Source organism: Podarcis gaigeae (genome assembly GCF_964106915.1).
Source record: "Podarcis gaigeae genome assembly, chromosome: 15".
Taxonomy (NCBI): domain Eukaryota; kingdom Metazoa; phylum Chordata; class Lepidosauria; order Squamata; family Lacertidae; genus Podarcis; species Podarcis gaigeae.
In genome coordinates, this window is record NC_139692.1 from 44,043,037 (window position 1) to 44,067,172 (window position 24,136).

General features: G+C 50.1%; 1 protein-coding gene across 28 annotated transcripts in view; it reads left to right on the forward strand.

Annotated features, from left to right (window-relative positions):
• The window catches only part of MYO18A (myosin XVIIIA), a 143,690-nt gene that overhangs the window by 50,389 nt on the left and 69,165 nt on the right, over positions 1-24,136 (forward strand). For 7 of the 28 annotated variants that reach the window (XM_083714951.1, XM_083714972.1, XM_083714963.1 and 4 more), the window contains 14 exons: positions 873-995; positions 3,712-3,799; positions 5,192-5,301; positions 5,403-5,579; positions 7,763-7,973; positions 10,035-10,177; positions 10,909-11,009; positions 12,034-12,097; positions 13,199-13,343; positions 15,260-15,271; positions 17,165-17,338; positions 19,158-19,248; positions 21,344-21,536; positions 23,024-23,110. In XM_083714951.1, the coding sequence (XP_083571077.1) occupies positions 873-995; positions 3,712-3,799; positions 5,192-5,301; positions 5,403-5,579; positions 7,763-7,973; positions 10,035-10,177; positions 10,909-11,009; positions 12,034-12,097; positions 13,199-13,343; positions 15,260-15,271; positions 17,165-17,338; positions 19,158-19,248; positions 21,344-21,536; positions 23,024-23,110 (1,719 nt within the window). Of the gene's footprint in view, positions 1-872; positions 996-1,148; positions 1,302-3,711; positions 3,800-5,191; positions 5,302-5,402; positions 5,580-7,762; positions 7,974-10,034; positions 10,178-10,908; positions 11,010-12,033; positions 12,098-13,198; positions 13,344-15,259; positions 15,272-17,164; positions 17,339-19,157; positions 19,249-21,343; positions 21,537-23,023; positions 23,111-24,136 lie in introns of those variants that run through there. The other 21 variants (XM_083714954.1, XM_083714966.1, XM_083714957.1 and 18 more) reach the window with 9 other exon arrangements.

The window sequence follows — 24,136 nt, forward strand, 5'->3', positions numbered from 1 at the left end:
GGCTTTGGGATTGTGGCCACTAGCCCCCAAACCCTAAACTGAACAACTAACTGACTTCATTGCACATTTTTGGGTGCTAGAGAAAAGCATTCGTCTTCTCCCAGGCCTTTGGCTAATTAAACAATCTATGGTCTTTTAAAAAGTTTATGTGGTGGGAGGAATATTGTTTTGGTTTTTACTATGTATTTTGTGTTTTTATATGGTAAACCACCCTGTGATCCTCGAATGAAGGGTGGTATAGAAATGTAAAAAATATTTGTAATAACTTTGCCTGCTTGGCTTTAAATGTTGTATTGGCATTACAGACACCAGCATTGGCCATCTAGCCATTGGTCGAGATTCCCCCCCCCCAGTCCAGACCAATATTTATTGATTTGCATTTATATCTCACCTTTTTCTCCAAGGAGTTCAAGGTGGCATATGACATTCTTCCTCTCCTCCTTCAATCCCCACAACAACCCTATGAGGTAGGTTAGGCTGAGAGGCGGTGACTGACCCCCAAGGTCAACCAGGGAGCTTCCTCATTGAGTGGGGGATTTGAACTCTGTTCTCTACCAGGTCCTGGTCCAACACTCTTAACCGGTTGGCGAGACAGCTCCACCTAGAGTGTCATGATGCTTAGGTTCCAGTGGTCTTGCCTTGCTGATCTCCAAGACTGTTGGGTGGGTTTTGGGCAAAGTGAGCTTGGCTGGTCCCTGCCACTGCTGGAGGCCACAGAAGACTTGCTGAGGGTTCTGCTGCCTCTGTCTTTCCTTGTTGCTTCTTGTAGGTGAGATACCCTTCTCCTCTCCGCTGCTGGTCCCTTGACTTTACAGCTTACCTCTCTCTCTCTGTCTCTCTTTTTCTCTCCTCTCTCTCCTTTGCTGGGTTAGCCGGAGCCTGCGACCACCACGGCTGCACTCCCCCAGGTACTGTACCCCAGCGCACCGGAGGACCCCCTTCTATCTCCCGTCTGCCTCTGGGTTGATGTGTGTGCTCGCGCCACGTGCTGGAGTGTAAGGCTTTATTCACCTCTTGGCATCTGGCCTGGGCCTCCCCTTTCCATCATGCTAGACAAGAGAGAGATGACTTGTTTGCACACGGCTGGGCGGGCGTTGTGGAGGGGGGGAGGGGGCAGCGGGGTGGGGCAGGGGTGGAAGCCTCCATGTCACATGCCAAAGCTATTGCTGGCATCATGGGAAGTGGGGCCGCTTCTCTTGGAAGGGGCAAAAGGCCGCCTACTTTCAGCATCCAAAAGCGACACTGTCTGGATCTTTCCCCTTCCCCTGATGGATCAATCCAGGTCCCAGCTGAGAGCCCTGGTGAGTTGCTTTACTGTGGAAATGGGACAGAGAGCTCTGGGTGATACAAGTGAGGATTGGAGAAATTAGGGGGGGGGGGAGCCCAGCTGTTTAAGGAGGAAAAAACCCCAGGGATCAGTAATTGGCCTGGCCTGGCCTGAAAGTCAGTAAGTGGGTGGGTGGGGAAGACTCATCCTCAATTTGATTATTGTTTCTTAGCCCCCAAAAGTCATTAGCAACAACCTTTCTCTACTTTCATGCTGCCTGCTGTTCGTGTTACCCTGCCAGCAGCACATGTAGGCAGCGCTTCTGCAGAGTAGCCTTTGGGTCCCTGCCCCAAGGAGCTTACCAAACTACCTTTCAATGGAAAGGGAGACAAACAAAAGAGAAGAGGCCAGCAGGGAGGAAAATTGCATACAGGTGTTGTTTCTTTTCAGGATCTGGCATTGAAGGGCAGGTGGCAGCAGCGTCCAGTAGATTCAAACATGGGGCTTCCGTTTTAACCATAGTGACTAACAAAAGTTGGGGGAAGGCTTGTAGCTCTGTGGTGCAGAGCGCCCACTTTTTTATGCAGAAGCCAGCATCTCCAGGTAGGGCTGAGAGACGCCCTACCTGAAGTCCTGGTGAGAGGCTGCCAGGTAATAATGAGCTAGATAGGTCAGTGGGTTGGACTCAGTATAAGGCAGCTTTCTGTGAATGGCCTGTGTCTTGGAACCCACCCTCGGTCTCCCACCTGACTATTATGATGTTACAAAGGTGCACACATTTGGTCCATTGGGGGTGGCACCCTTGCACTTGGGGGCAGCTATCTCTGTGGGTTTAGAAGGTTGGCTCAGGACGGAGCAAGCTGCGACCCTCATTGCTGCAAGGAACCTTCTCTATATGCTGCCAAGTAGACTTTTCCTTTCTCCACACCTTAGTTTCCCTTTTCTCATGGTAGGACTAACAGCATGGCAGACAGGGAGACTACAGAGTCAGGTGCTCTCTTTTTGTGGGGGGTGGAGGTAGTATGGTTCTGCTGGTTCCCCCACCCACCCTGATCTCGCCTGGAGGCGGGCATCCAGAGAGAGATTAACCTGGCCCACATTGCTTCCCTTCCTGTCAGCTCCCACAGGCTCAGGCGGACGATGCCCCAGCAGCTGCTTTTGGGCTGGCCTCTGCTGTCTCTCGGCCGCAGGTTTGGCTGCTCCATTCACAACTCTTGTTGCTTGTGGGCGTCTGTGGCTTGAAGCTTGCGGGAGGGGAAGGGTTGTGCTTGGTGTGGGTGAAGAAAGCTGCCTTGGATTTGTGTGTGGTTCCATGAAGGGGATTTCTTTTTCTGAGTCCGTCCTCCATAGATGGTCTCTGGATCAAGGGAAGCCATTATAGATATAATGATGGACCTTTCCAGGGATTGTGGGTCAGACACATGTTCTCATCCTCATCCTTCTCATCCTCATCCTTCTCATCCTCATCCGTATCCCCGTATCCCCAAAGCAGGTTGAAAGAGCCCACCCAGTAAGATTTGAACAGGTGACCCTATTCTGCTTTAATACCCCAACAGAATTAATTCTTGGATGGTTTCTCCTACCCAATCCCACGCTTCGAGATGGCTTTACAGTTGTTGCTTCCCCAACTCTCCTAGCTGCAAGGGCCTGTGACCATAGGCCAGCCTTTCCCCAACCTGGTTCCCTCCTATTGTTGCTGAAGTACAACTCTCTACATCCCTGGCCTTTGGCCAAGCTTGCTGGGGCTGATGGGAGTTGTGCTTCTGCAGCATCTGGAAAGCCAAAGGTTCCCCATGTAAAGGGCCCCTGGTTTACTTCGTCCATTTCAAGATGGGGTTTTTTGCATGCTCCATTCACCGTTCTCCTCACCTTGTTCTGTCTGCACCTCTGGAGTTTTGATTGTGTGTGTGTCAGTTTGGGGAGGGGGGCAGTGCTGCATGCTGCATGCTCTTTGTTATTTTCAAGGAGCTGCCCTGCTCGCTTTGGGGAGGGGGGGCTGCACATTTAACCCCTCTGGAGGTTGAACCCAGCCGGCCTGATCAGAGTTGAGCTTTGGTAGTGGTGATGGTGACGGTTCTTGTTGTGACACGTCTGAGGGAGGGGGAGTCTTGTGGGTTCTGTGCATCAGGCAGGAGAGCAGGTGGGCCTGTGCAAAGTGCAAGATATGAGCAGGGAAGTTCTGTGAGGAAGGCTGTGCACACACCATGCATTTAAAGCACACAGCTTCCCTAAAGGCTCCTGGGAGCTGTAGTCCTGTGACAGGTAAACTTTATTTCCTAGGATTCGCTGGGGGAAGCTGTGTGCTTTAAATGTACAGTATGTATGCAGTCTAAATGGAGCTGGGCTGAAGTGGGCAGAACTCCCCCCCCCCTGCCCTGTTCTGTCTGAGGGGCTGTGTAGTGACTCCAGTTGTTTCTTGTCCGCCCACCTCCCCATCCCCACAGGCCAAGACGGAGGAACAAATTGCAGCCGAGGAGGCCTGGTATGAGACGGATAAAGTGTGGCTGGTCCACAAGGATGGCTTCTCCTTAGGTAAGTGGGGTTCAGTGGTGCAGGTGGTGGGGTTCCTTTTCATGACTTGGGCTCAACCTTCCAGAGAGGCTTCCTGTCCCCAGCTACCCCCAGTTCCCACCAGCAATGTGGGGCTGGGATGAGGTGTTCGTTGAAGGGGCCGTGTGCTGGAGGATAATATAAATAGCACAGAGAGGAACGAAGGGAAATTCTATTTCAAAATAGTAGAACTGTGGGTTGCTGCTCGATGAAAGCAGCAGGTAACTGAAGGGTTACAAAACCCCAGTACAAATGGCCCTTCTAAGTTAATTGCCTCTGAATATTTTGATGGCTACTAGCTTGGGAAATTGAGTGGGCTGGGGGGAAGTGGGTTGCAAAGTGGAAGAATAATTTTCATCCCCCTCTCAAAATACTCATGGACATCCAGTGAAGCTAAATGTTGGAAGATTCAGGACAGATTTTTTGAAATGTCATTCTTCACACTGCTCCTGTTGACATACGTCTGTTTCGTGAGACAGTGGAGCAGTTCTCCTTTGGAGGTGAAGTCAAACTCTTGGAATGTTACAGCGCCTACTGTGGCTGTAGAGACCGGTATGGGAGAGGCATGTTTTGTTGCAGCTGGGCAGATGAAGGCGTCTGGTGCTGCTGCTGCAGATGCACCAGGGTGTTTCTTCTCTCTGTGCTCCTCCCAGGGGTCACTCCTCCCCTGGTCACTGCTATGGATGCAGGAGCTGACTGTCTCCGGGCGCTGTGACTGTCTGAAAGGGATCCCCAAACAGTGTTGCCGGCTTTCATGTCATGTTTGCCTTCATGCCAGCGCATAGTTAAACTATAGAACTTGCTGCCACAGAGGCACTGATGGCCACCAACCTGGATGGCTTCAAACGAGGATAGACAAATTCATGGAGGCTCTAGAATAGCGGTTCTCAACCTGTGGGTCCCCAGATGTTGTTGGACTACAACCCCCATCATCCCTGAGCTCTGGCCTTGCTAGCTAGGGGTGATGGGAGTTGTAGTTCAACAACATCAGGGGACCCACAGGGTGAGAAAGGCTGATCTAGAGGGTTATCAATGGTTACTAGCCACAAGGGCTGCGCTCTGCTTCTAGGGTCGGAGGCAGCAATGCTTCTGAATGCCAGTTTTTGGAGAATGCAGGAAATGAGAGTGCTCTTGTGCTCGGATCCTGCCTGCAGGTTTCCCACTGGCACGTGGTCTGCCACTGTGAGAACAGGATGCTGGACTAGATGGGCCATTAGCCTGATCCAGCAGGGCACATCTTACGTCCTGGATAGCATTTTGTGTTTGGTTGGGCCACTAGGTGGCAGCATCACCTTACCTCTGAGGTTTCCCTCCATGTGCGTTGTGTCTCTTTCGTACAACTGACCCTTGTGTCCTGCTTCCCTGCCCACACAGCAAGCCAATTGAAGACTGATGCTGCCGGCCTTCTGCCCGAGGGGAAAGTGAAGGTGAAACTGGACTATGATGGAGCTCAGCTTGAGGTGGATGAAGACGACGTGGAAAAGGTAGGCGTGGAGGCTGGGCTAGCTGCCTCTCACCTGCAGCCAAAGCTGGATTGACTCCTTGTCCTGCCCAGGTTAACCACGTTCCCTCTCCCTCTGCCCAGGCCAACCCACCGTCGTGCGACCGTGTGGAGGACCTGGCCAGCCTTGTGTATCTCAATGAGTCTAGCGTCCTGCACACGCTCCGCCAGCGCTATGGCGGGAACCTCATTCACACCTACGCCGGGCCCAACATGGTGGTCATCAACCCTCTCAGCTCTCCATCCATGTACTCTGAGAAGGTGAGTCTTGCGGCCGGGTAGGATGGAGCGGGTTGGCAGAACGGGCGCTCATTCATTCGTTTGTTCCTCACTTTGTTTGTATGCTGCTTTCCCGAGAGGAAAGAATCCTGCTCAGAGCCTTTTACAACAAAGAAAAGAGGAATGTATCGCAGAATCGTCCATTGCAAAAACAATGAACTAATAAATAACATAATGAAATAGCAGCGTGATAGCAAATATAACAACATACCGGGGGGGGGGGGGACACATTTCAGGACTGTAAATATAACAAGATTGCATTAACCGCACAATACTTCTTGGCTGTAGCAGAAATAATAAGGGAGCTTGACAGTTTCACATTGGTTCTAGAAACACCCTCCCCCTTGATGGGTTTCTCACAGTCCCTCTCCTGCTACAACTTGCAAGGCTTCCAGAAGTAGGGGGTGAGGTAGCTGTAAATGCTCCCTCTCATGCTGTTCCTCATTGTTGGGGCTGGCCATGACTTTGGATATTCCCTTTGGGAGAGGAGAGGGGGCAAAGGTCATCGATATCCCCTCAATGGAGACGATTGAAGGCTCCGTTTCTCCTACTGCTTCGCTGAAGGGGCGCTGTGCAGAGAGGGAGAGCGGTGCAGCGCCCCTTCAGTGAAGCGGGAGGAGAAATGGAAGGGGCTCCGTTTCTCCTGCCGCTTCGCTGAAGGGGCGCTGAGCAGAGAGGGGGAGATTTTTTTTTCCTGTTCTGCTCCTCTAAAACAAGGTGTGTCCTATGGTCGGGCGCGTCCTATAGAGCGAAAAATACGGTACCCCTGTTAGGGCCGCTCTTTGCTCCTCAGGTGGGACTGCAGAGTTCTGTTATTTACCTAGAAAATGCACAAACCGCTTAGGAACGTAGGAAGATTCCTTATACTGAGTCAGACCACTGGTCCATCTATCTCGGGTTACAGACACTTCAGGTGGCGCGTTTTTGGGTTCCGGACGCGCCCAAACCTGGAAGTACCGGAACGGGCTACTTCCGGGTTTCGGCACTTGCACATGCGCAGAAGCACCGAATCGCGACCCGCCCACGTGCAGACGCGGCACCGCAGGTTGCGAACGTGCCTCCCGCACGGATCACGTTTGCAACCCGAGCGTCCACTGTACTGACTGGCAGGGGCTTTCTAGGGAGGGCATCTTTCCCAGCCTGCACTTGAATGTGGGACCTTCTGCATGCAAAGCAGCTTCTCTTCCACTGAGCTACAGCCCCTCGCTTGATTAAAAACTTTTTATAAATAAAAAGTCATCCAAGTGGTGTACGAATAAGATAGGAGAACACAGCTGAAACCTGAAGTGAATTAAAAACATGTAAAATAGTTATCATTGAAACAAATATGCATAGAACCATCAACAAAGGCAAAATCAATAGAACCTTTAAAACAGATGTGGGTAACTTAATGGCTTTCCGAAGCAAAAGAGTGTTCATTAGGCACCTAAAACACTATAATGAGAGTGCCTGTCTGATGTCAATAGGCAAGGAGTTCCAAAGTGCAAGGGCTGGCCCACAAAATGATTGACTCCTCACAGATGTAGTGAGGAGAATTTTCCCTGTAATGTGTCACTCATGCTGTTTGTTTGTCTGTGTGGACTGAAATTTATAGACCACATTTTTATTGGTAGCTCAAAGAATAGAGATTTAAAAATCGACATCTGGTTAGTGTTGATCAATAGACCAGATTGATAACATGGCGTGATAGCAGCACAGCTGGGTAGCATCCCTAAATCCATCATTAATTTCTTATTTAGATTTACACCCCCCACTCTTGAAATACATTATCGGGGGGTGGGGGTGACGACGGTAGCTTACAATAAAGCTTTAAAACCACAATTGCCATATGTAGCGAAAATCAGACATTTTAGGATGTATATCCTTGTTTCATAATCATTTTTGTAAGCAGCTTTGAGTTTATTTTTTGTTGTTAAAGTGACTAATAAGAACAGAAGACCCCCTTTTTTAACTGGACATGCTGTTGGGGGCTGAACCTGGGACCGTCTGTTTCCAAATAGATGCTCTATCACTGAGCTACAGCCTCTCTCTCTCCCCCTTCTCTCTGGGGCTCCTGTTTCCCAGTTCCAGAAGCCATGCCTGCTTTAATCCTCCCAGCATCTCCTCTACCGCTTGCCCTTTTGCTGCCTCTCTGATGCCACACTTAATGCTGCCGCTTCCTCCAGGTGATGCACATGTTCAAGGGCTGCCGCAAGGAGGACACCTCCCCCCACATCTACGCCGTGGCCCAGGCCGCCTACCGGAACATGCTCATGAGCCGCCAGGACCAGTCCATCGTTCTGCTGGGGAGCAGCAGCAGCGGAAAGACCACCAATTGCCAGCACCTGGTCCAGTACTTGGCCACAGTTGCTGGCAGCTCCGGGAAGGTCTTCTCAGGTAGGTGTGTGGCCAGCAGTGGCCTCGGCTCCTTCTAGAGGCCCTTGGGGGTGGGGGCAGCCCTTGGGAAAGCAGGTGAAAATGAGGACATTTCTACTGAAATGATGTTCAAGGGAAGCCATGCCACTAAACAGCAAGGAGCACACCAAGCTCTCGTCCTGTTACTTTAACAAAATAAATGTCTTTGTTGGAATTTAACAATCATTTTTATTAGCAAAGAAAGGAAAAGAAACCAAGAGCAAACAAATGCAATTTTACAGCAGGTTGAAAGCCGCATATCATGAAGCTTACTGTTCCAAAACATTATGAAAGATGCCAATTTTTCCATAAATCTGTTAGGCTGGTTCCTATGTATTCTTTTGTGGTGTTAACTTAATCATAGATCAAATTTCCTCAGTCCTTTCGGATATAGAAGGAGACATGGTCCCCTCCCTCCATTTAGCTATGACAGGTTTAGCAGCAGTTCTAAGGTTAACAGTATTTTCCAAAGTAACGTATTTTAGATAACCAAGTAGAAATGACTAGGATGTACAATGTCCTAACATAACAGAGATATTGGCCTGAACAGATTTCCAGTCTTTATATTTGAGGCCAATTGATTTTTGTGTGTGTGTGTGTGTGTGTGTGTGTGAAGCAAACAAGTGAACAATATACAAAACAAACAGGATGTGGTACACTAACCAAAGGAAAACATAGTTCCAGCATTCCAACGAAAACGCAAGAGAGTTGGAAGTCATTTTACAGGCTCACAATAAATAGCACATTACAAGCCCCCTGTGCTGTTTTTGTTTTCTGTTTTTTTTTCAACATTTGTTTCAAGTCAGTGATGCTTGGGAATTGTATACAGCTACGTAGATTTTTGAGAGGCGAGTGGAAGAATATTGACTCCATTGTTGGGTCACGTACATTATGAGAGGGTACCACATCCCATCAAATCCCCCCCTTCCTGTTTTTAAGGGGAGGCCCTTCAGGGACGCTGAACTCATTATCCGACCATTGGTCTATCTGACTCAGTATTTTCTGTGCTGACTTACAATAGATCTTTAGGAATTCAGGCAGAATCCTTCCCTGCCCTACCTGGCGATGCCATTGTTTTATTTTTAGACTGATTTGAGCAATACTGAAGACTACAGCTCCCATCATCCCTAACTACAACTAGAGACCCAAGTTCGAGAAACACTGGACAGGCTTCCCATTGGGTCAACTGGTTGGCCGTTGTGAGAAGAGGGTGCTGGGCTAGATGCAGCAGCCAAGCTCTTCTTATGTTCTTCTTAAGAGGAACGATATTGCAGATGGAGGAAGAAGGAGGTGGACTTTGCAGATCTCGCAGAGAACCTCAGCAGAGCCTTGCAGCTGGATCAGGCCTAGTGGCCCATCTAGTTGACCATCTTCTTTTCACAGTGGCCTGTATGGGAATCTCTTGTAAAGCTGAGCTGAGCTGGTATAATGGAAGAGGCAAGCGGATCATGAACTGACATGCCTTGGGCTACCTAAGACTCTCTTTCCTATCCCTGTCCCTCCACTCTCAAAACGCACCTTTGAATCCTGCTGCAACTGCCCTCTGCTTACTCTTTGTTGGAGAAGTGCTGACCCCTGTTGTTGGTCTCTGGTTGACTGGTTGCTGTGTGCTGCTGTAGTGCCCTTTTTAGCCTGTCTCTTCAACCTCCAGCAGCCAGGATCCTGTCTTTTCTCTCTGACTTGACAGCTCCTCTGAAATCTGACCGTATTCCTTTCTGGATGGGTGGTGCCTGATTGACACTGTCAGCACTGCATTTCACAGGGATGCTAACCATTTGACACTCAGAAGGTCCCTTGCTTTGAGTTGAGTAACTTGCATGGCACAGTGCCACACAGTCGGGGGGGGGGGTGGCAAATCTGCTAAGGGGTGATGCAGTCAGGTAAGGGGTCCCTCTCGGCCCCTTGAGATGATGACCGGTCTATTGGGGTTGTGGGTGTGGGGTACACACACATGCTTGCCAGTTCATCTACACCTATGTGAGCGTGCCCCCACGCACAACAATGGTCTGCCCCTGCATGCTTTTCCTTGCTTTGCCTTGGCAGCGGAGAAGTGGCAAGCACTGTACACCATCCTGGAGGCCTTTGGCAACAGCGGCACGAGCCTGAACGCCAACGCCACCCGCTTCTCACAGATAATCTCGCTGGACTTTGACCAGGCTGGGCAGGTGGCCTCTGCCTCTGTGCAGGTGAGAGGGTGTGTCTGTGTGTGTTGCATACACTTCCAGCAGGTTCTTACTATGTTCTTGCATTCTTGTATCCCTGCAGCAGGGAGCACTGGTAGTTGTCTTATCCTAAGTCAGACTTTTGGTCCATCTTGCTCAGACTTGTCTACTCACAGCCTTTCTCCAGGGTTTTAGACTGGGGGCCTTCCCAGCCCTCCCTGGACTGAACTTTCTGGGACTTCCTGCATGCAGAACAAATGCTCTGCCATTGAGCTATCATACTTCCCTCAAAAATAAAGTGAAATTCCAGGCTGGTTTATTAAAGCCTGGTTTAAATAGGAATGTAGAAAATTTCCTTCTCTGGAGGCAGACCATTGGCACATCTAGCTCATTATTGTCTGCACTGACAGGCAGCTATGATCTAGGGTTTCATGTGTTGGGGGGGGGGTATTTCTGAGCCCTATCTGGAGATGCTATTGGGGATTGAACCTGGACCCTTCCACATGCAAAAGAGGTGCTCTGTCACTGAGTTACAGCCCTTTTTGCGTTTGCAAGTAGTAGGGGGCTTGTAGGGCATGCTGTCATGGCTGTGATGGTCCTGAGCCTCACAAAATTAGCCAGAAGTGAGAGTATGACAGAAGGTGGGGTGGGGTGGGGTAGGAGCTTGGGTTCTGCAGGACGTTCTTGGGGCCAAAGTGGGAACCCTCTGGCCGTGTACCACGCAGACCTTTTCTCTCTCTGATTGCATCCCTCAGACAATGCTGCTGGAGAAACTCAGGGTTGCCAAGCGCCCCGCGAATGAGGCCACCTTCAACGTGTTCTACTACTTGCTGGCCTGTTCGGACAATGCCCTCCGGTAAGGAGGCTGCTGTAGCTCCCAACCCAAGGGACCAGCGCCTGCCTGGCTGCATGTGTTGCAGTGTCCTCCTGGCTTGGGGTTCTCAAAATGGGTTGGAAGGAAGGAAGCAAGCTAGCTTTTTCAAAGGTGGCTTTGAAGACTACTTGAAACCTTCAACTGGTCTGAAATGCAGGGCCCAGATTACTGGCTGGGGTTGCCTTGGGAACTGGAGGCCAGCAGTGCTTCTGAATCCCAGTTGCTGGATGCCACTGGAGGGGAGAGGGCTCTTGTACTCGAGTCTTGCTTGCAGATTTCCCACAGGCATCTGGTTGTTCACTGTAAGAAGAAGATGCTGGACTAAGTGGGTCATTGACTTGATCCAGTAGGCTCTTCTTATGTGTGTCCGGCCTCCTCCTATGTTGCTTTCCCACTGTCCAAAATTGTCACGAAAATGTCCTTTGTGGTGAGACAAGTCTCACAGCTCTGCCTTGGGAGGGTTTGTCAGCCTCTTCAGATCTGTTTTGGATATATTCAAATGCCTCTGTGCATATAAGGAAGGAAGGTCTCTCCCCACTGATTAACCGTAGCCCAGCCAGCCCTGAAGTGAGGGGGCAGGACAGTGCAGACCATGGGCCTTGATGTCCTGAGTGGTTTTAGGAATTCTGTCTGCTTCTGGCAAGCGTAGCCTTTGTTTTTGCTTTAAAAAGATTTTTATTTATGTGCAAAAACTACAACATCACATAAGAAAAGAAAAATGAGGACAATTCAGACCCTTTAAGTCTTGGATGTTTTGTGATAAAACATGGGCCTGATAATCTTGTAGTTATTGGCTGGGGTAATAATGTGCAAATCATTTCAATTTCTAAGCATCCTGTGGAGGCAGCTGAACATAAATCAAAATCCACGGGGCTCCTGCAAACCAAGGCAACCCCTGTTTTAGTGCAGGGGGTGGGCTGGGGGGAGGGCAAAGTGGGCCTTTCTGAATTGGGATGCTGCCCCCAGCACCCTCTCTTGACTCTCTCCTCTTCCCCTCCACCCCCAGGACGGAGCTTCATTTCAACCACTTGGCCGAAAACAACTTCTTTGGGATTGTACCCCTGTCAAAGGTAAGGTGGCTCAGTCGTAGAAGGGGTGGAGCTAGAGTCAGACCATCTGGCTCAATATTGTCTACATTGACTGGCAGCAATGACTCTCAGGCAGGAGTCTCTCGCAGCCCTACCTGGAGGCCATTGGGGACTGAGCTTGGGACCTTCTTGCAAGACAGATGCTTTACCACTGAGCTATGTCTCCTCTCCTCTTTCTTGATGGGCGGTTGGGCAGCTGAGGGGATCAGAGGTCTGCATGGGTTGCTGGCTAGTGACTGGGAGAGGCTCACAGTATTGCTGTTAGTATGCAAAGCCCTCAGCGCTTCGTGACCACTTTGTGACCACTTTGCTTGAAAGATCACCTCCTCCCATATGTGCCCTCTTTTGACTGCTTTGATCTGTGGGGCTGACATTGCTCTGAGTGTCACATTATGTTCATTCTGCCCTTGCAATAAATCAGTAGCATGGCAGCCCCTTCGGATCTCTTCGGATCTCTGCACTGCACTGTTTTTGGTGCCTGCTAAAAGCTTCATTGTTCCCAGCAAGCCTGCTGAGGCCTTTAATTTTAGCATGTAATCTCGATGATGTGATTTTAGCAAGTTTAAGTGTTTTATAATGACTGGTTTTCTTTTATCTTTATGTAAATTGCGTTTTATTGGTATCTTCAGCGACTGTTCATTGTAAGCTGCTTGGAGGTATTTTCTTCCAGTAAGCGGTACATAAATTTTGTTAAATAAAAACAAGCCTGCTGTGTGAAAGCTCTGGTTGACTAGCTTTGCAGGACAAAGCGGAAAACTCACCTACCACAAGAGTTTTTACCCTTGTTCCTGAGGACTTGCTTGCAGATTTATAATTGAAAGCTGTGTGGGGTCCCTGTTCTTGCTTCCCTGCTCACTCTCTCAGCATAAGAGGCAGGAGCATGTGTGTGCTTGTGCCCTGAGCAGCCCACCCATGGGCCTGTGGATCGTGGCCGTTGTGCCACCTAAGCCAGCACAGGAAACTACCCCACATGGCTCTACTGCAGATGCCATTTACTGAGCAATTATAAACAGGCTCCCCATTTTTTTTAGTGCAGGCCAATTGACTGTGTATTTTGTTTCATTTATTTCCTGTTGGCTGCAGCCGGAGGAGAAGCAGAAGGCCGCCCAGCAGTTCAGCAAGCTCCAGGCAGCCATGAAAGTGATGGGCATCTCCAGCGATGAGCAGAAAGCCTTCTGGCTTGTCCTGGGGGCCGTTTATCACTTGGGGGCTGCAGGAGCCACCAAAGGTAATGGGCCAAGCTCGTCGAGAGCTGCCTTGCTTGGGTGCTGGGAGTGGCTTCGTTGCTGCTGAATTGGGCTTCGGGTTTCCTTTAGGACACAGGGATGGGAAACCTTCACCCCCTCTCGGCCAGACGTGAGCCCCCTGGACCCCTATGAGGTTGTTTCTTACCAAAACAACATTTATTTGATTATCAATACCGCATTTATATCCCACCTTTTCCTCCAAGGAGCTCAAGGTTGTCCCCACTCTTCTCCACCTCTCCATTTTATCCTCACAACAGCCCTGTTAGGCTGATAGTGAATGGCCCATGCCTTCATGGCTGAACAATATGTGATCTCAGACGTGGAGTGGGTAGAGATACAGCTGCAGAAAGGATTGAACTCTCCCTGCACATCATTGAAGCAATCCTGCTTTCTGCAGTCTCTCCCCTCACCCCATTGACAAGTGGGCAGGACGACCCACTTGTCAATCACCTGACGTCAAAATGAAGAACAGGCAGGATGAAGTTTGAGTGGAAGAGCTTCAGACAGAGGAGGAGGAGGAGGAGGAGGAGGAGGAGCCAAGTGAAGCCAGGCTGTCACCAGAGTTGCTGGGCCGGACCTTGCTCCTTCTCTGACCCTCTGACCTCCATTGCAGGAATTGCTGCTTGACAGCTAATAGTTGAGGGAGCGGAGCAGCCAGACAGAGTTGGTCTGTCTTCAAGTTGATAACTGCTCTGAAAGTGGGTGGCTGGGAAATTCCTTTGCGACATCACAAGCGCTGGCCTGCACCATCTGTAAAAGTGCAGAACTGCATGGATTATCCCCCTCCCTACCACGCATCAACCCCAAAGAAGAGAGGGTTCATTTGGATTCTGTGCCTCCCAAGTCTGCCCCGCTGCTCTGGAAACAGAAATTGGTACCTCATGTTTTCTGCAGTCACACTCAGACATAACCAGGAGAGGGCAGTCCGTCACAGGGCTCAGCGCTACAGCTACTGCCTTGTGCACTTTGGGCAACGTGTGTGTGTGTTTGTGTGTGTGTCTAGTGTTTTGCAGCGGCTGGCTTGCTGCTAACACCTGTGCTTTGGGTGTGTGTTTGTGATTTAATCTATTCCCTGAGCGATGAGTGAGTCGGTTGCTTGGAGCTGTCAGCATCTCTGCTTTAGATGTAGCCCCATCTTTCAGGCAGGGTTGCCATGGCGGTGGCGGGCAGTCCACATCTCATCCCTGAGTTTTAGATCACCTGTGATTATCCCTCAGCGGCAGTGAGATCCTCTGCTTGTCACATGGCATTAGGAAGGAACCATGGCCAATTTTTCTTTTTCAACCTTTCCTTGCTATATTAAAATCCTGAGCAGGTCTTAGGCCCTTGCTCTGGAACATAGGAAGCTGTCCTGTGCTCCATCTATCAAAATGTTTGACTGACAGCAGCTCTCCAGCTTTTCAGGCAGGGAGTGTCTCCCACCCTACCTGGAGATGTTGTTGGGGATTGAACCCTCAATCTTCTGCATGCCAAGCAGATGCTGTATCCATGAGAGAAGTTTGCTCCCTTAGGAACATAGCAAGCTGCCTTCTCCTGAGTCAGGCTGGCTGAGTATTGTCTGCCCTGTCTGGCAGCAGTGGCTCCCCAGGGTTTCAGGGAGAGGCCATTGCTTTATACCCCTGAGCTATGCCCCTTCCCCAGTTGGCGGGGAACAAACTGTGATATGCAACCCAGAAATCTTGGACCCCTTCTGCAATTATCTTTAACTCCACAACTTTGGGATGGGTTTTTTGTCTCATGAAAGTGTGTGTGTGTGTGTGTGTGTGTGTGTGTGTGTGCGCCTCACCTGCCTTTGTTGCACCTGATGTCTCTGCAGGAACCTTTTTATGTCAAAGCTGTGTTCTAACTCCCCTCTCTTTGTGTTTGCATGGTGCATGCTGCTCCCTTTGCAATGCAGACGGCGACGAAGGTAAAGCCCCCTTTCCTTGCCCCCCCCCAATGAAATCCACCTCTCCTCTGCCCTTTCTCTTCCTCATCCCCCTCCACCCACATTCCTCCATACCCATGTTGGGTGCCTTCTGGTGCACAGGGCTGGTCAGCTCAGTCCCATTTACCACCTCCCCCTGGTGAACTTGCTGCCCCAGCACCTCTTTAGAGGTGGGCCGTCATGGTGGCCCTGGGAGTTCACCCTCTTCCTCTGTGCTATGGTCATGGGGTCATGGGGTGGGTGGGCTGTCTGTACATAGGAATACAGAGACTAATTGCATTAGTCCATGCGGTTCAGTGCTCTCTACACTGACTGGCAGGGGGTCTTTTCCAGCCCTACCATTGGGGAATGAAACAGGTGCTCTGCCACTGAGCTATGGCACGTTCCCTAAAAAACATAACAACCCAAGAAGCTGCCCCATACCGAATCAGGTCACTAGGTGTCTCACCTAGCTTGATATTGCCTGCACTGACTGGTAGCAGCGCTCCAGGCTTTCAGGCAGGCAGCCTTCCCCAGACCTGCCTGCAGATGCCCTAGGGAGCTGGTGGTCAGTCCTTTCCATCTTCACCTCAAACCAGCTGCAGTGCCCCTCCCTCCCTTCCCCACGTCACGTGTGAAGCAGTTTTGCACGGGAGGGTCTAGAAACTTGAATGCTTGGCATAATTTACTGTGGACCTCTGTGTGTGGCTATCATTGACCCCCCCCCCCCGAAAAAACTTGTATTGTCTTCTGTCCCTTCTGCTTTGCATCGAAATGTGCTGGACCAGGCCTGTCCTGCACAGCCTCACCTTCTACCTTCTGAGCAGCACCTGGTCCTTCATGACACCCTGTGCAAAGGAGAAATAATCCCTTTCCCCCTGGATATCTATGGGTGGGCATCCCCCACCCCAACTGAGACCTTTGAAGATGTGCCCCTTCCTCTGTGGCCCCAGGAAGGCCCACTGTTAAGAGTGGGATGGCTCCACTAACTGTTAGGAATACAGGAAGCTGCCTTACACTGAGTCCATCTAGCTCAGTATCGTCTGCACTGACTGGCAGCCATGGCTCTCCAGGGTTTCAGGCAGAGTGTCCCTCCTAACCTTGCCAGGATATGCCACTGAGGGTTGAACCGGGACGCTTCTGCTGGCAAGGCAGATCCTCTACCACCCTCTGCCACAGCTATGGTTCTTGATGGGCAGGTGAACAGCTGGGTGGAGATGTTTCTGGTTGTCCCCCCACCTCCCACCCCCCAGTTCTGGCAAGGCAGAGAGAGGGCTGCCTTTCTGCTATTCTCTCCACAGCCCCTTCTTCCCTGGCTGCCTACGGCCCGTCCTGCAATGGCTCATTGCCATGCTTAGCCTGGCAAGAAGCATTAAGCTGTTGACCTCCAATCTCCCCTCATCAGGCTCCTAAATACATTTTCATTATGTCTCTCTCTCTTTGCCCCCTCACATTTCTTTCGCCCCCTCCCTTCCCCAGCAACGTCTTGCTTTTTAATTCTGTACAATGTGAACGATGACAAGGCCAAGCAGTGGGTCATGCCATGCCGAACCCTGATAAAGCGTGATCCCTCACCTAATGAATTTTATTCCTTTCCCACTGTTCATGTGTGGAGAATCAGATGCTTGTGTTGCCCCTGGCAGGCCCCTCCTCTCCCCTCCACTCCTGGGCTCCTCCTTCCACATTGCGAGTGGGGCCTGGAGCTCTCTGTTGACAAGGGGAAGAATGAGTGCTGACTTGCGTATGGTGCTGAGCCCTTGGGTCCTTTCCAGAAATGTCTCCTCTTCCCCACCCCCACCGGGCCAGCACAAGGGAGCTTCTTCGCTTCTCTTGACTCAGACCTGATGCGCTCTCTCTCTCTCTCTCTCTTTCCATCCCTCCCTCCCCTCTTTTCAGCTGGGAGGAAGCAGTTTGCTCGCCACGAGTGGGCCCAGAAAGCAGCCTACCTGCTGGGCTGCACGCTGGAAGAGCTGTCCTCATCCATCTTCAAGCATCAGCCCAAAGGGACCCTGCAGAGATCCACCTCCTTCCGCCAGGGGCCAGAGGAAGCTGCCTTGGCAGATGGCTCAGGTAAGTTGAACCTGCAAGGGTCAGAAGCCTCAGAGGTAGAGCGAGGTGGGGCCATCGGTCCTTCCTGTCCCTTATATATGTGCACACGCACACACAAATGTTAGTCACATCCATTAATTTCAATGGGTCTGTTGTTCTTGGCATCCATCTGTCTTGGTAGACAATGGAAGTGTGTGCCTTCAAGGGTGAAATCAAACTGCTGGAGAATCACAGCGCCTGCTGTGGCTGCAGAGACCGGGAACTCGTAACTGCGGCCTCCTGCCCCCTGTTTGCAGCCCCCAAGTGACCTCCCCAGGGCTCTATGGAGGTTCTGGGCTGCCCAGACAACAAGACCCCTCCTCAGTGTCACTGGTGTGGTCCAAAGGAAAGCAGAGCAAGACATTTCCATCAACTCCAGGAGTTGCTGGAAGGAGGCGTACAAGTCGCCATCCAACTGTATTAGGGACTTCACTCTGGATCCGTGGTACTCCTTAGCCTTTTCTTCTCTCAAGGATATCCTGCAAGGCAGCGGAGGTTTAGGATCAGAGTCTTCCTTCTCCTAGATGGGCTACCTTTCCCGGTGGATGAGCCCCATCTGCCTCCCCCTCCCCCATTTTCAATTATAGCATGTGCAGAAATCACCTGCTTGACCATTGGACCCACTGTTGGTCTTACCCACTCATTCCACTGGATTCAATGGGTCTGCTTTAATCAACATTGAATACAACACACTCTCTCTTGTTTTAATAAATTTTCATCTATGCAACCCACACTTTCTTCTTTTAATAAATTTCCTTCTATGTAACAGTGGCACAGAAGAGTTCAACATCCCAAAAATGATTAAAGAGAGGCATTTTAAAAGGGTTTTTGTTGATTGGGGTAGGCACACATCAAAGGATTTTTAAATGTGCTTTTAATAAACAGAGGTCAGGTCCAAATGACAATCGTAATTAGAATCTATCCATTATGTCACAATGGTAGCAGAGGATTGAGGAATAAATTTCTGGATATATTGCTTTTAAACTCCAAAGATCACTTTCTCCAAATGTCACTACATTTAGGATTGGATAGCATGTTTAAATGAATAGATACTTAAAAAATAAAAATAGAAAATCCCAACCCACATCTAATTGCATGGAATCAACTCTGTGTCTAGAAATCCCAACAAAAAGTATTCTGGGCTTTTTAAAAAATGCATGTACCCCCATTTTCACTCATCACACAAGGTATTGTTTTGGGGGGGATGAATTAAAAACAAAAGAACATGAGCAGAGCCTGGCTGCTGGATGAGGCCAGTGGCCCCTCTAGTCCAGCCTCCTGTTCTCAGAGTGGTTGGCCAGGTGCCCCAGTGGGAAATCTGTAAAAGCAGGGCTGGAGCGCAAGAGCCACACTCTCCCCTCTGCAACTGGCATTCAGAGGTGTATTGCTGCAGAGAGTGGAGAGAGAACATAGCCATCAGGGCTAGCCTTATTGGCAGCCTTATTCTCCTCCATGAATTTGTCTCATCCTCTTTTAAAGCCATTTATCCTGTGGGCCATTGCTGTCTCATTTGGCAAGGCGTTCCGTAGTTCAAAAGAAGGCCTTTCTTTTAGCTGCCCTGAATCTTCCAGCATTCAGCTTCATTGAACGAGTTCTGTATTTTTTAAAAAATTAATAAACAATTATTCAAAAGTTACAATAACAGCTTTGTCCACTGCCATAATATCATAAAATGATCACTCCCTGAATGCTAGTGAAAAAGAAAGAAAGAAAAGCTTTTTTCTATCCACTTTCTCTGTATCATGCATCATTTTATCCTTTCCTCCTCACTGGTGGTCTCTCTTGTCTCTCGCTCCCCCAGGCCCAAAGACAACTGCTCTGGAGTGCTTGGAGGCCCTCGCCTCAGGCCTGTACTCTGAACTCTTCACGCTGCTCATCTCACTCCTCAACAGGTATGGAAGTGCCAGCGGTGGGTCTTTCTAGAGATGGGGGAGGCAGAGGATTCAGCTTGCTTTCAGAGGCGGACCCAGCAAACCTGTACCTTCCAAATCTATGCGTGGATCAGAATGCAGCCATATTTTGAAACATAGCCATTCTCCAGGCTTTGCAGTGCAAATTCTGGCTCCGTGGGAGGCCACCTACCTGCCTTGCATGCAGAAAGTCCCAGGCTCTGTCCCTAGTAACATCTCCAGATGGAGCTGGGAAAGATCCTTGCCTAATACCTTGGAGAGCTGCTGCCAGTCAGTGTAGACAATACTGAGTTAGATGGACTCATGGTCTGACTCAGTTCAGGCAGCTTCCTGCAGAGAAACCAGAGGATACAGTGGAAAGCAGCTTCCTGTGTTCCTTTGTGTACAAAAATGCACATGCTAGCTTGGGGCCAGTTGTGAGGGCTTGAGCCAGGCATAGGTCAGCAACAAAAGCAATAAATCACTCGAGGCCAGAGCAGTTAAATGTTTATTCAAGAAAAGAAGCCACAGCTCAGGCCTAGTGGTCTTTCCAGGAGGTCTTGTCCTGATGAAACAGTTGCAAGGACTGAAGGCCTTCCTAATGCCCACTAGTACCTGCTTTAAACATTTTCGTTTTCACAATGCCTGTCCAGACTATGTTGTCATGTCATCTGGTTTTTAGCTTATAGTTGGTTTATTTATTTTTTAACAGTTTTAAATAGTTGTTTTAAACTATTTTCGACGAACAGTTTTATTGTTTTTGTAAATGGTTTTGAGATACTTTTTTTCCTTTACCATCAAGCGGCATATAAATGTTGTGAAATAAAAAAAGTAAAAAATGCATATGTAAGTGAAAAGACCATGCAAAAACACATTACATGAGGGGACATGGCTTTGCAAAAGCGTGGACGTTAAGGGAAGCTGCATACATAAATGTGTGTGTGTTAGGAGTAACCCGCACTAAAATGCTTGATGACTTTTCATGGGGTCCTTAAATAAATTGCAAACCAATGTGGAGAACAGAACATTAGGCTGTAAAAAAAAAGGATAAACCAAAATGGCCAGATTCACCCATCCCTGGCTTCACCCAAGTTAAAAAGCCCTCCTCCTCCTCCTCCTCTTTCTTTCCCCCTCCTGTTGGCTAATCCTTAGCAAGCTCCATCAATGCGCCTGACCTTTTCAGACCTCAAGTGCATTAGCTGAGCTAACGAGGAGAGGAAAAGCTCCCCCCCCCCATCTAACAGAACTTCTCCATCCCTGCTTTGCAAGGCTGCTTCTGCAGAGCCGAGGGCAGCAGGGCTCCCTGTTCCTTGGGCTGGCCCAGGTAGCCAGCATTACGTGGCCACCAAGTTGAATCCTGGAATTGTAGAGTTGGAAGAGTCTCAAAGGGTCATCCATCCATCCCTTTCATAAACGATAATTGGAAGGCATACAGAAAGTTAAAATACTAAAACAGGTTAAAATGCACATTACCTTTCTGAGCACCTGGACAGGCTTGGCAAAACAGGAATGTTCTTAGCAGGCACTGCAAAGAGTACAGCGAAGGCACTTACTTGATATCGATAGGCAGGGAATTGCAAAGTGTAGGTGCTGCAATTGGGTTCTTAAAAATGCAGAACAGGTATTGTCTGGCACCTGTAGCAGTGATAGTTTCACTGATCAAAGCAGTTGAGCGGGCACATGCAGGGTAAACTGGTCCCCAGTTATGGGTTTTATATACTAATAGCAGCACTTTGAACTTTTGGCATGGTAGCAGATCAGCAACCAGGGCAGATCTCTAAGCAACCCCAGAAATCACGGAATTGGGGTGGCTTCCTTTTTTCGCCAAGGCAGCAGAGGTCACAACTGCATATGGAGAAGCAAAGACTGAATTAGGAGTCTCTGGAAAGGAGCACTTCTTTCTCTGGGGCTAATCTGTTAAGAGCCCTTCTGGATCAGGCCAGTGCTTTAAATGTATGGCACATTTACAGCCATACTGCTGGCCAGTCCAGGGCTGTGGAGACCAGTGCTAACCCCTGCATTTTTAATACTTGGGGGCCTCTCCACCCTGCAGGAAAAAGAATCCTCTAACCCCACTTTTCCTCCTTTATCTGCTGAGGGCCCTCAAGTCCAGCCAGCGGTCCTTGTGTTCCATGATGATTGTGGACACCCCCGGCTTCCAGAACCCCGAGATGGCTGGCCAGAGCCGCGGGGCCACGTTCGAAGAGCTGTGCCACAACTATGCCCAGGAGCGGCTGCAGACCCTCTTCCACGAGCGCACTTTCGTGCAGGAGCTGGAGAGATACAAGGAGGTATCGTCTGGTTTGGGGGAAAGGGGCTCGTAGCTCCCACCCCAGTCCCTAACGCTCAAGCAGCAGGCAGTGCCTGAGTCTGTTCCCAGGTGGAAAGGGTGGGGTGCCCAGGTACTGTGCCAAGATACCCCCCGTCTATCATCTGCCTTAATCCCTTTTCTGCACCACTTTCTAATTCAGCTGCTGATTGAAACCAACGAGGGAGGAGGCTCATTTTAGATCCCCCTCTTATTAACCCTAATCAGTAGCATCTGATCTGCCACCTCCTAGGAGCAGGGGTTTTCATGAGTTGCCTCCCTCTCTCCCTCTTGCCCCCTTGAGGTCGGATGGCCATCTGTCAGAAATTCTTTAGCTGTGACTGCTGCATTGCAGGGGGTTGGATAAGATGATTTCTTGGAGTGGGGGAGTTCCCACCCAACTCTAGAATTTTATGATACTGTGACTCCTCTCCCGTCCCCTCAACCAGGTGTGGGAAGCCTGTGGCACTCCAGGTGGAGCTGAACTACAACTCCCATCAGCTCCAGCAAGGGATGATGGGAGCTGTGGTTCAGCAGCCTCTGGAGGGCCAAAGTTTCCCCTCACGTTTCCTTAAACCTTTGGCCTGCATTAACGCAGTAGAATGCTTTCTGCATCTGGCTGCAAAACCTCAACCCTGCACCCTTCTCTTCTGTGGTGACGTTGCCACTATCATGCCTGGGGTGCAATACGCAGCCGTTCTCCCAAATTTGTGCACTGCAAGAGAACAGCTAGCACAGCACAAAGAGTGGCCAAAATCAGAAATGCCACCCTGCAGGGGAGACTAGCCAGCTGCATTTCTGAGACCCAGGAATCCAGGAAATATTGCAGTCTGAACGCGACCTTTTTTTTTTTACAGAGGCAAAATCAAACTGTTTTGGGGTTTGTTTGTTTTTGTTATTCTGATCCGCTGAGCTGTCCTTTCAGACACCTGGATTAAATCCGGAGTTTGTTTGAGTGGGATGGCTTGGGGTTGGTGATGGTGGTGAGATCTCTCAAAGTTTCTCTTGGCTGTCCTTCAGAACCAGGAACTTCCTTTTAATTTGTTTAAAAACATTAATGCAGGATTCCAGGTGCTGTTGCTGCTGGACAAGCCCTGCATTGCGCACAGGGTGGGTGGCAGGGGGGCGGTGGCGATATTGACAACCCCCTCCTCCAACACACAAGGAGATTTCTTCTCCCTTGCAGTGCATGGATTGCCAGTCTGGCACAAGCTCTTTAGGCAACAGGATTTGGTGGGGATGGGAGAAGGGGTGGTGTTCACACACCACAGGGCTATCCAGGGAACCCCCTGCTGTGTGTGTGACTTTGCCCCCATAGATTCTGTTCCAACTAATGCACTGACCACTTCTCTCCATATCAACAAACCCGTCCCCTCCTCTATTTCTTTCTCTGTCTCTGATTGCCTTTTTAACTGTAATCTGTAGCCCCACGGGCCACTAATCACACCTCCTCTGTCCGTCCTTCTCTAGGAAAACATAGACCTTTCCTTAGATGCCTTAGAGCCTAATACATCTGGGTCTATAGCCACAGTAGACCAAGCGTCCCACCAGGCACTGGTAAGCTGCATGTGAGGGCTCTTCATGGGGGATGGCTGCCACCCCTGCTGCTGCTGCCGCCGCCGCTGCCCGTTCCTGCTCCATCCCTCCTCCTGCCCCCTCTCCCTGCATCTGGTCCTCTGCCTGCCCTCAAACAGGGCAGCTGCTTGGCTGCAGGTGGGTCTTTTCTGAGATGCTGCTGGGCGGGGTGGATGCATGCAGGTGGTGGGGTTCAAGACAACTTCCTGCTTGCAGTCTGAGCCACACAGGCTTTCTCTCTCTCATAACACAGCCAGCCAGGGAGTGTGTGTGGGCGCGCGAGAGAGAGGGCTCTCTCTCTTTTTTTGCTCAATTTTGGACTGGGATATCTCCCTTGCAAGCATGCCTCTCAGACCTGGGGTGTGTAAAAGGCAAGGCTTGGGCAGTCTGGGCACAGCTTCAGGGAAACCCGGGGCAGAAACAAATGGAAGCATGTGAGTGTGCGGACGAGAGGATTTAGATCAATTCCACACTGTTTTAAAGCACCCTGTCGCAAGAATCCTGGAAACTGTAGTTTGCAAAGGATGCTAGGAATTGTTTCTCTGCGAGGAGTAAACTACTTGGAGGCAAACGCTTCTGAACGCCGCTTGCTGGAAGCCTCAGGGGCTTGGGTCTCGCTTGCAGGTTTCCTTCAGGCACCTGTTTGGCCAGTGTGAGAGCAGGACAGTGGACTTGATGGGGCATGAGCCTGATCCACCAGGCTGCACTTATATTCTTACTACAGTTCCCAGAATTCCATGTATTTCCAATGTGTGGTGTGAACGTGGCCTTATCCTCAAGGCCGGAAGGAACTCATGCCAGTCTGACTGGCTTGACAGTGCGATGCAGGTGGTTTCTGCTGCTTGGTTTGGAGGCTTCCAATGGGTTCCCTTGCAGCCTGTGGCTAAAGAAACCAAGCCTTGCCTTGCTGGGTCAGACCAAAGCCCTGTCTAGTCCTGCCTCCTGGGCACGAAAGCAGCCAAGGCGTCCAGGAGCTGGGCATGGTGGCAACAACCCTCCAGCTTTCCT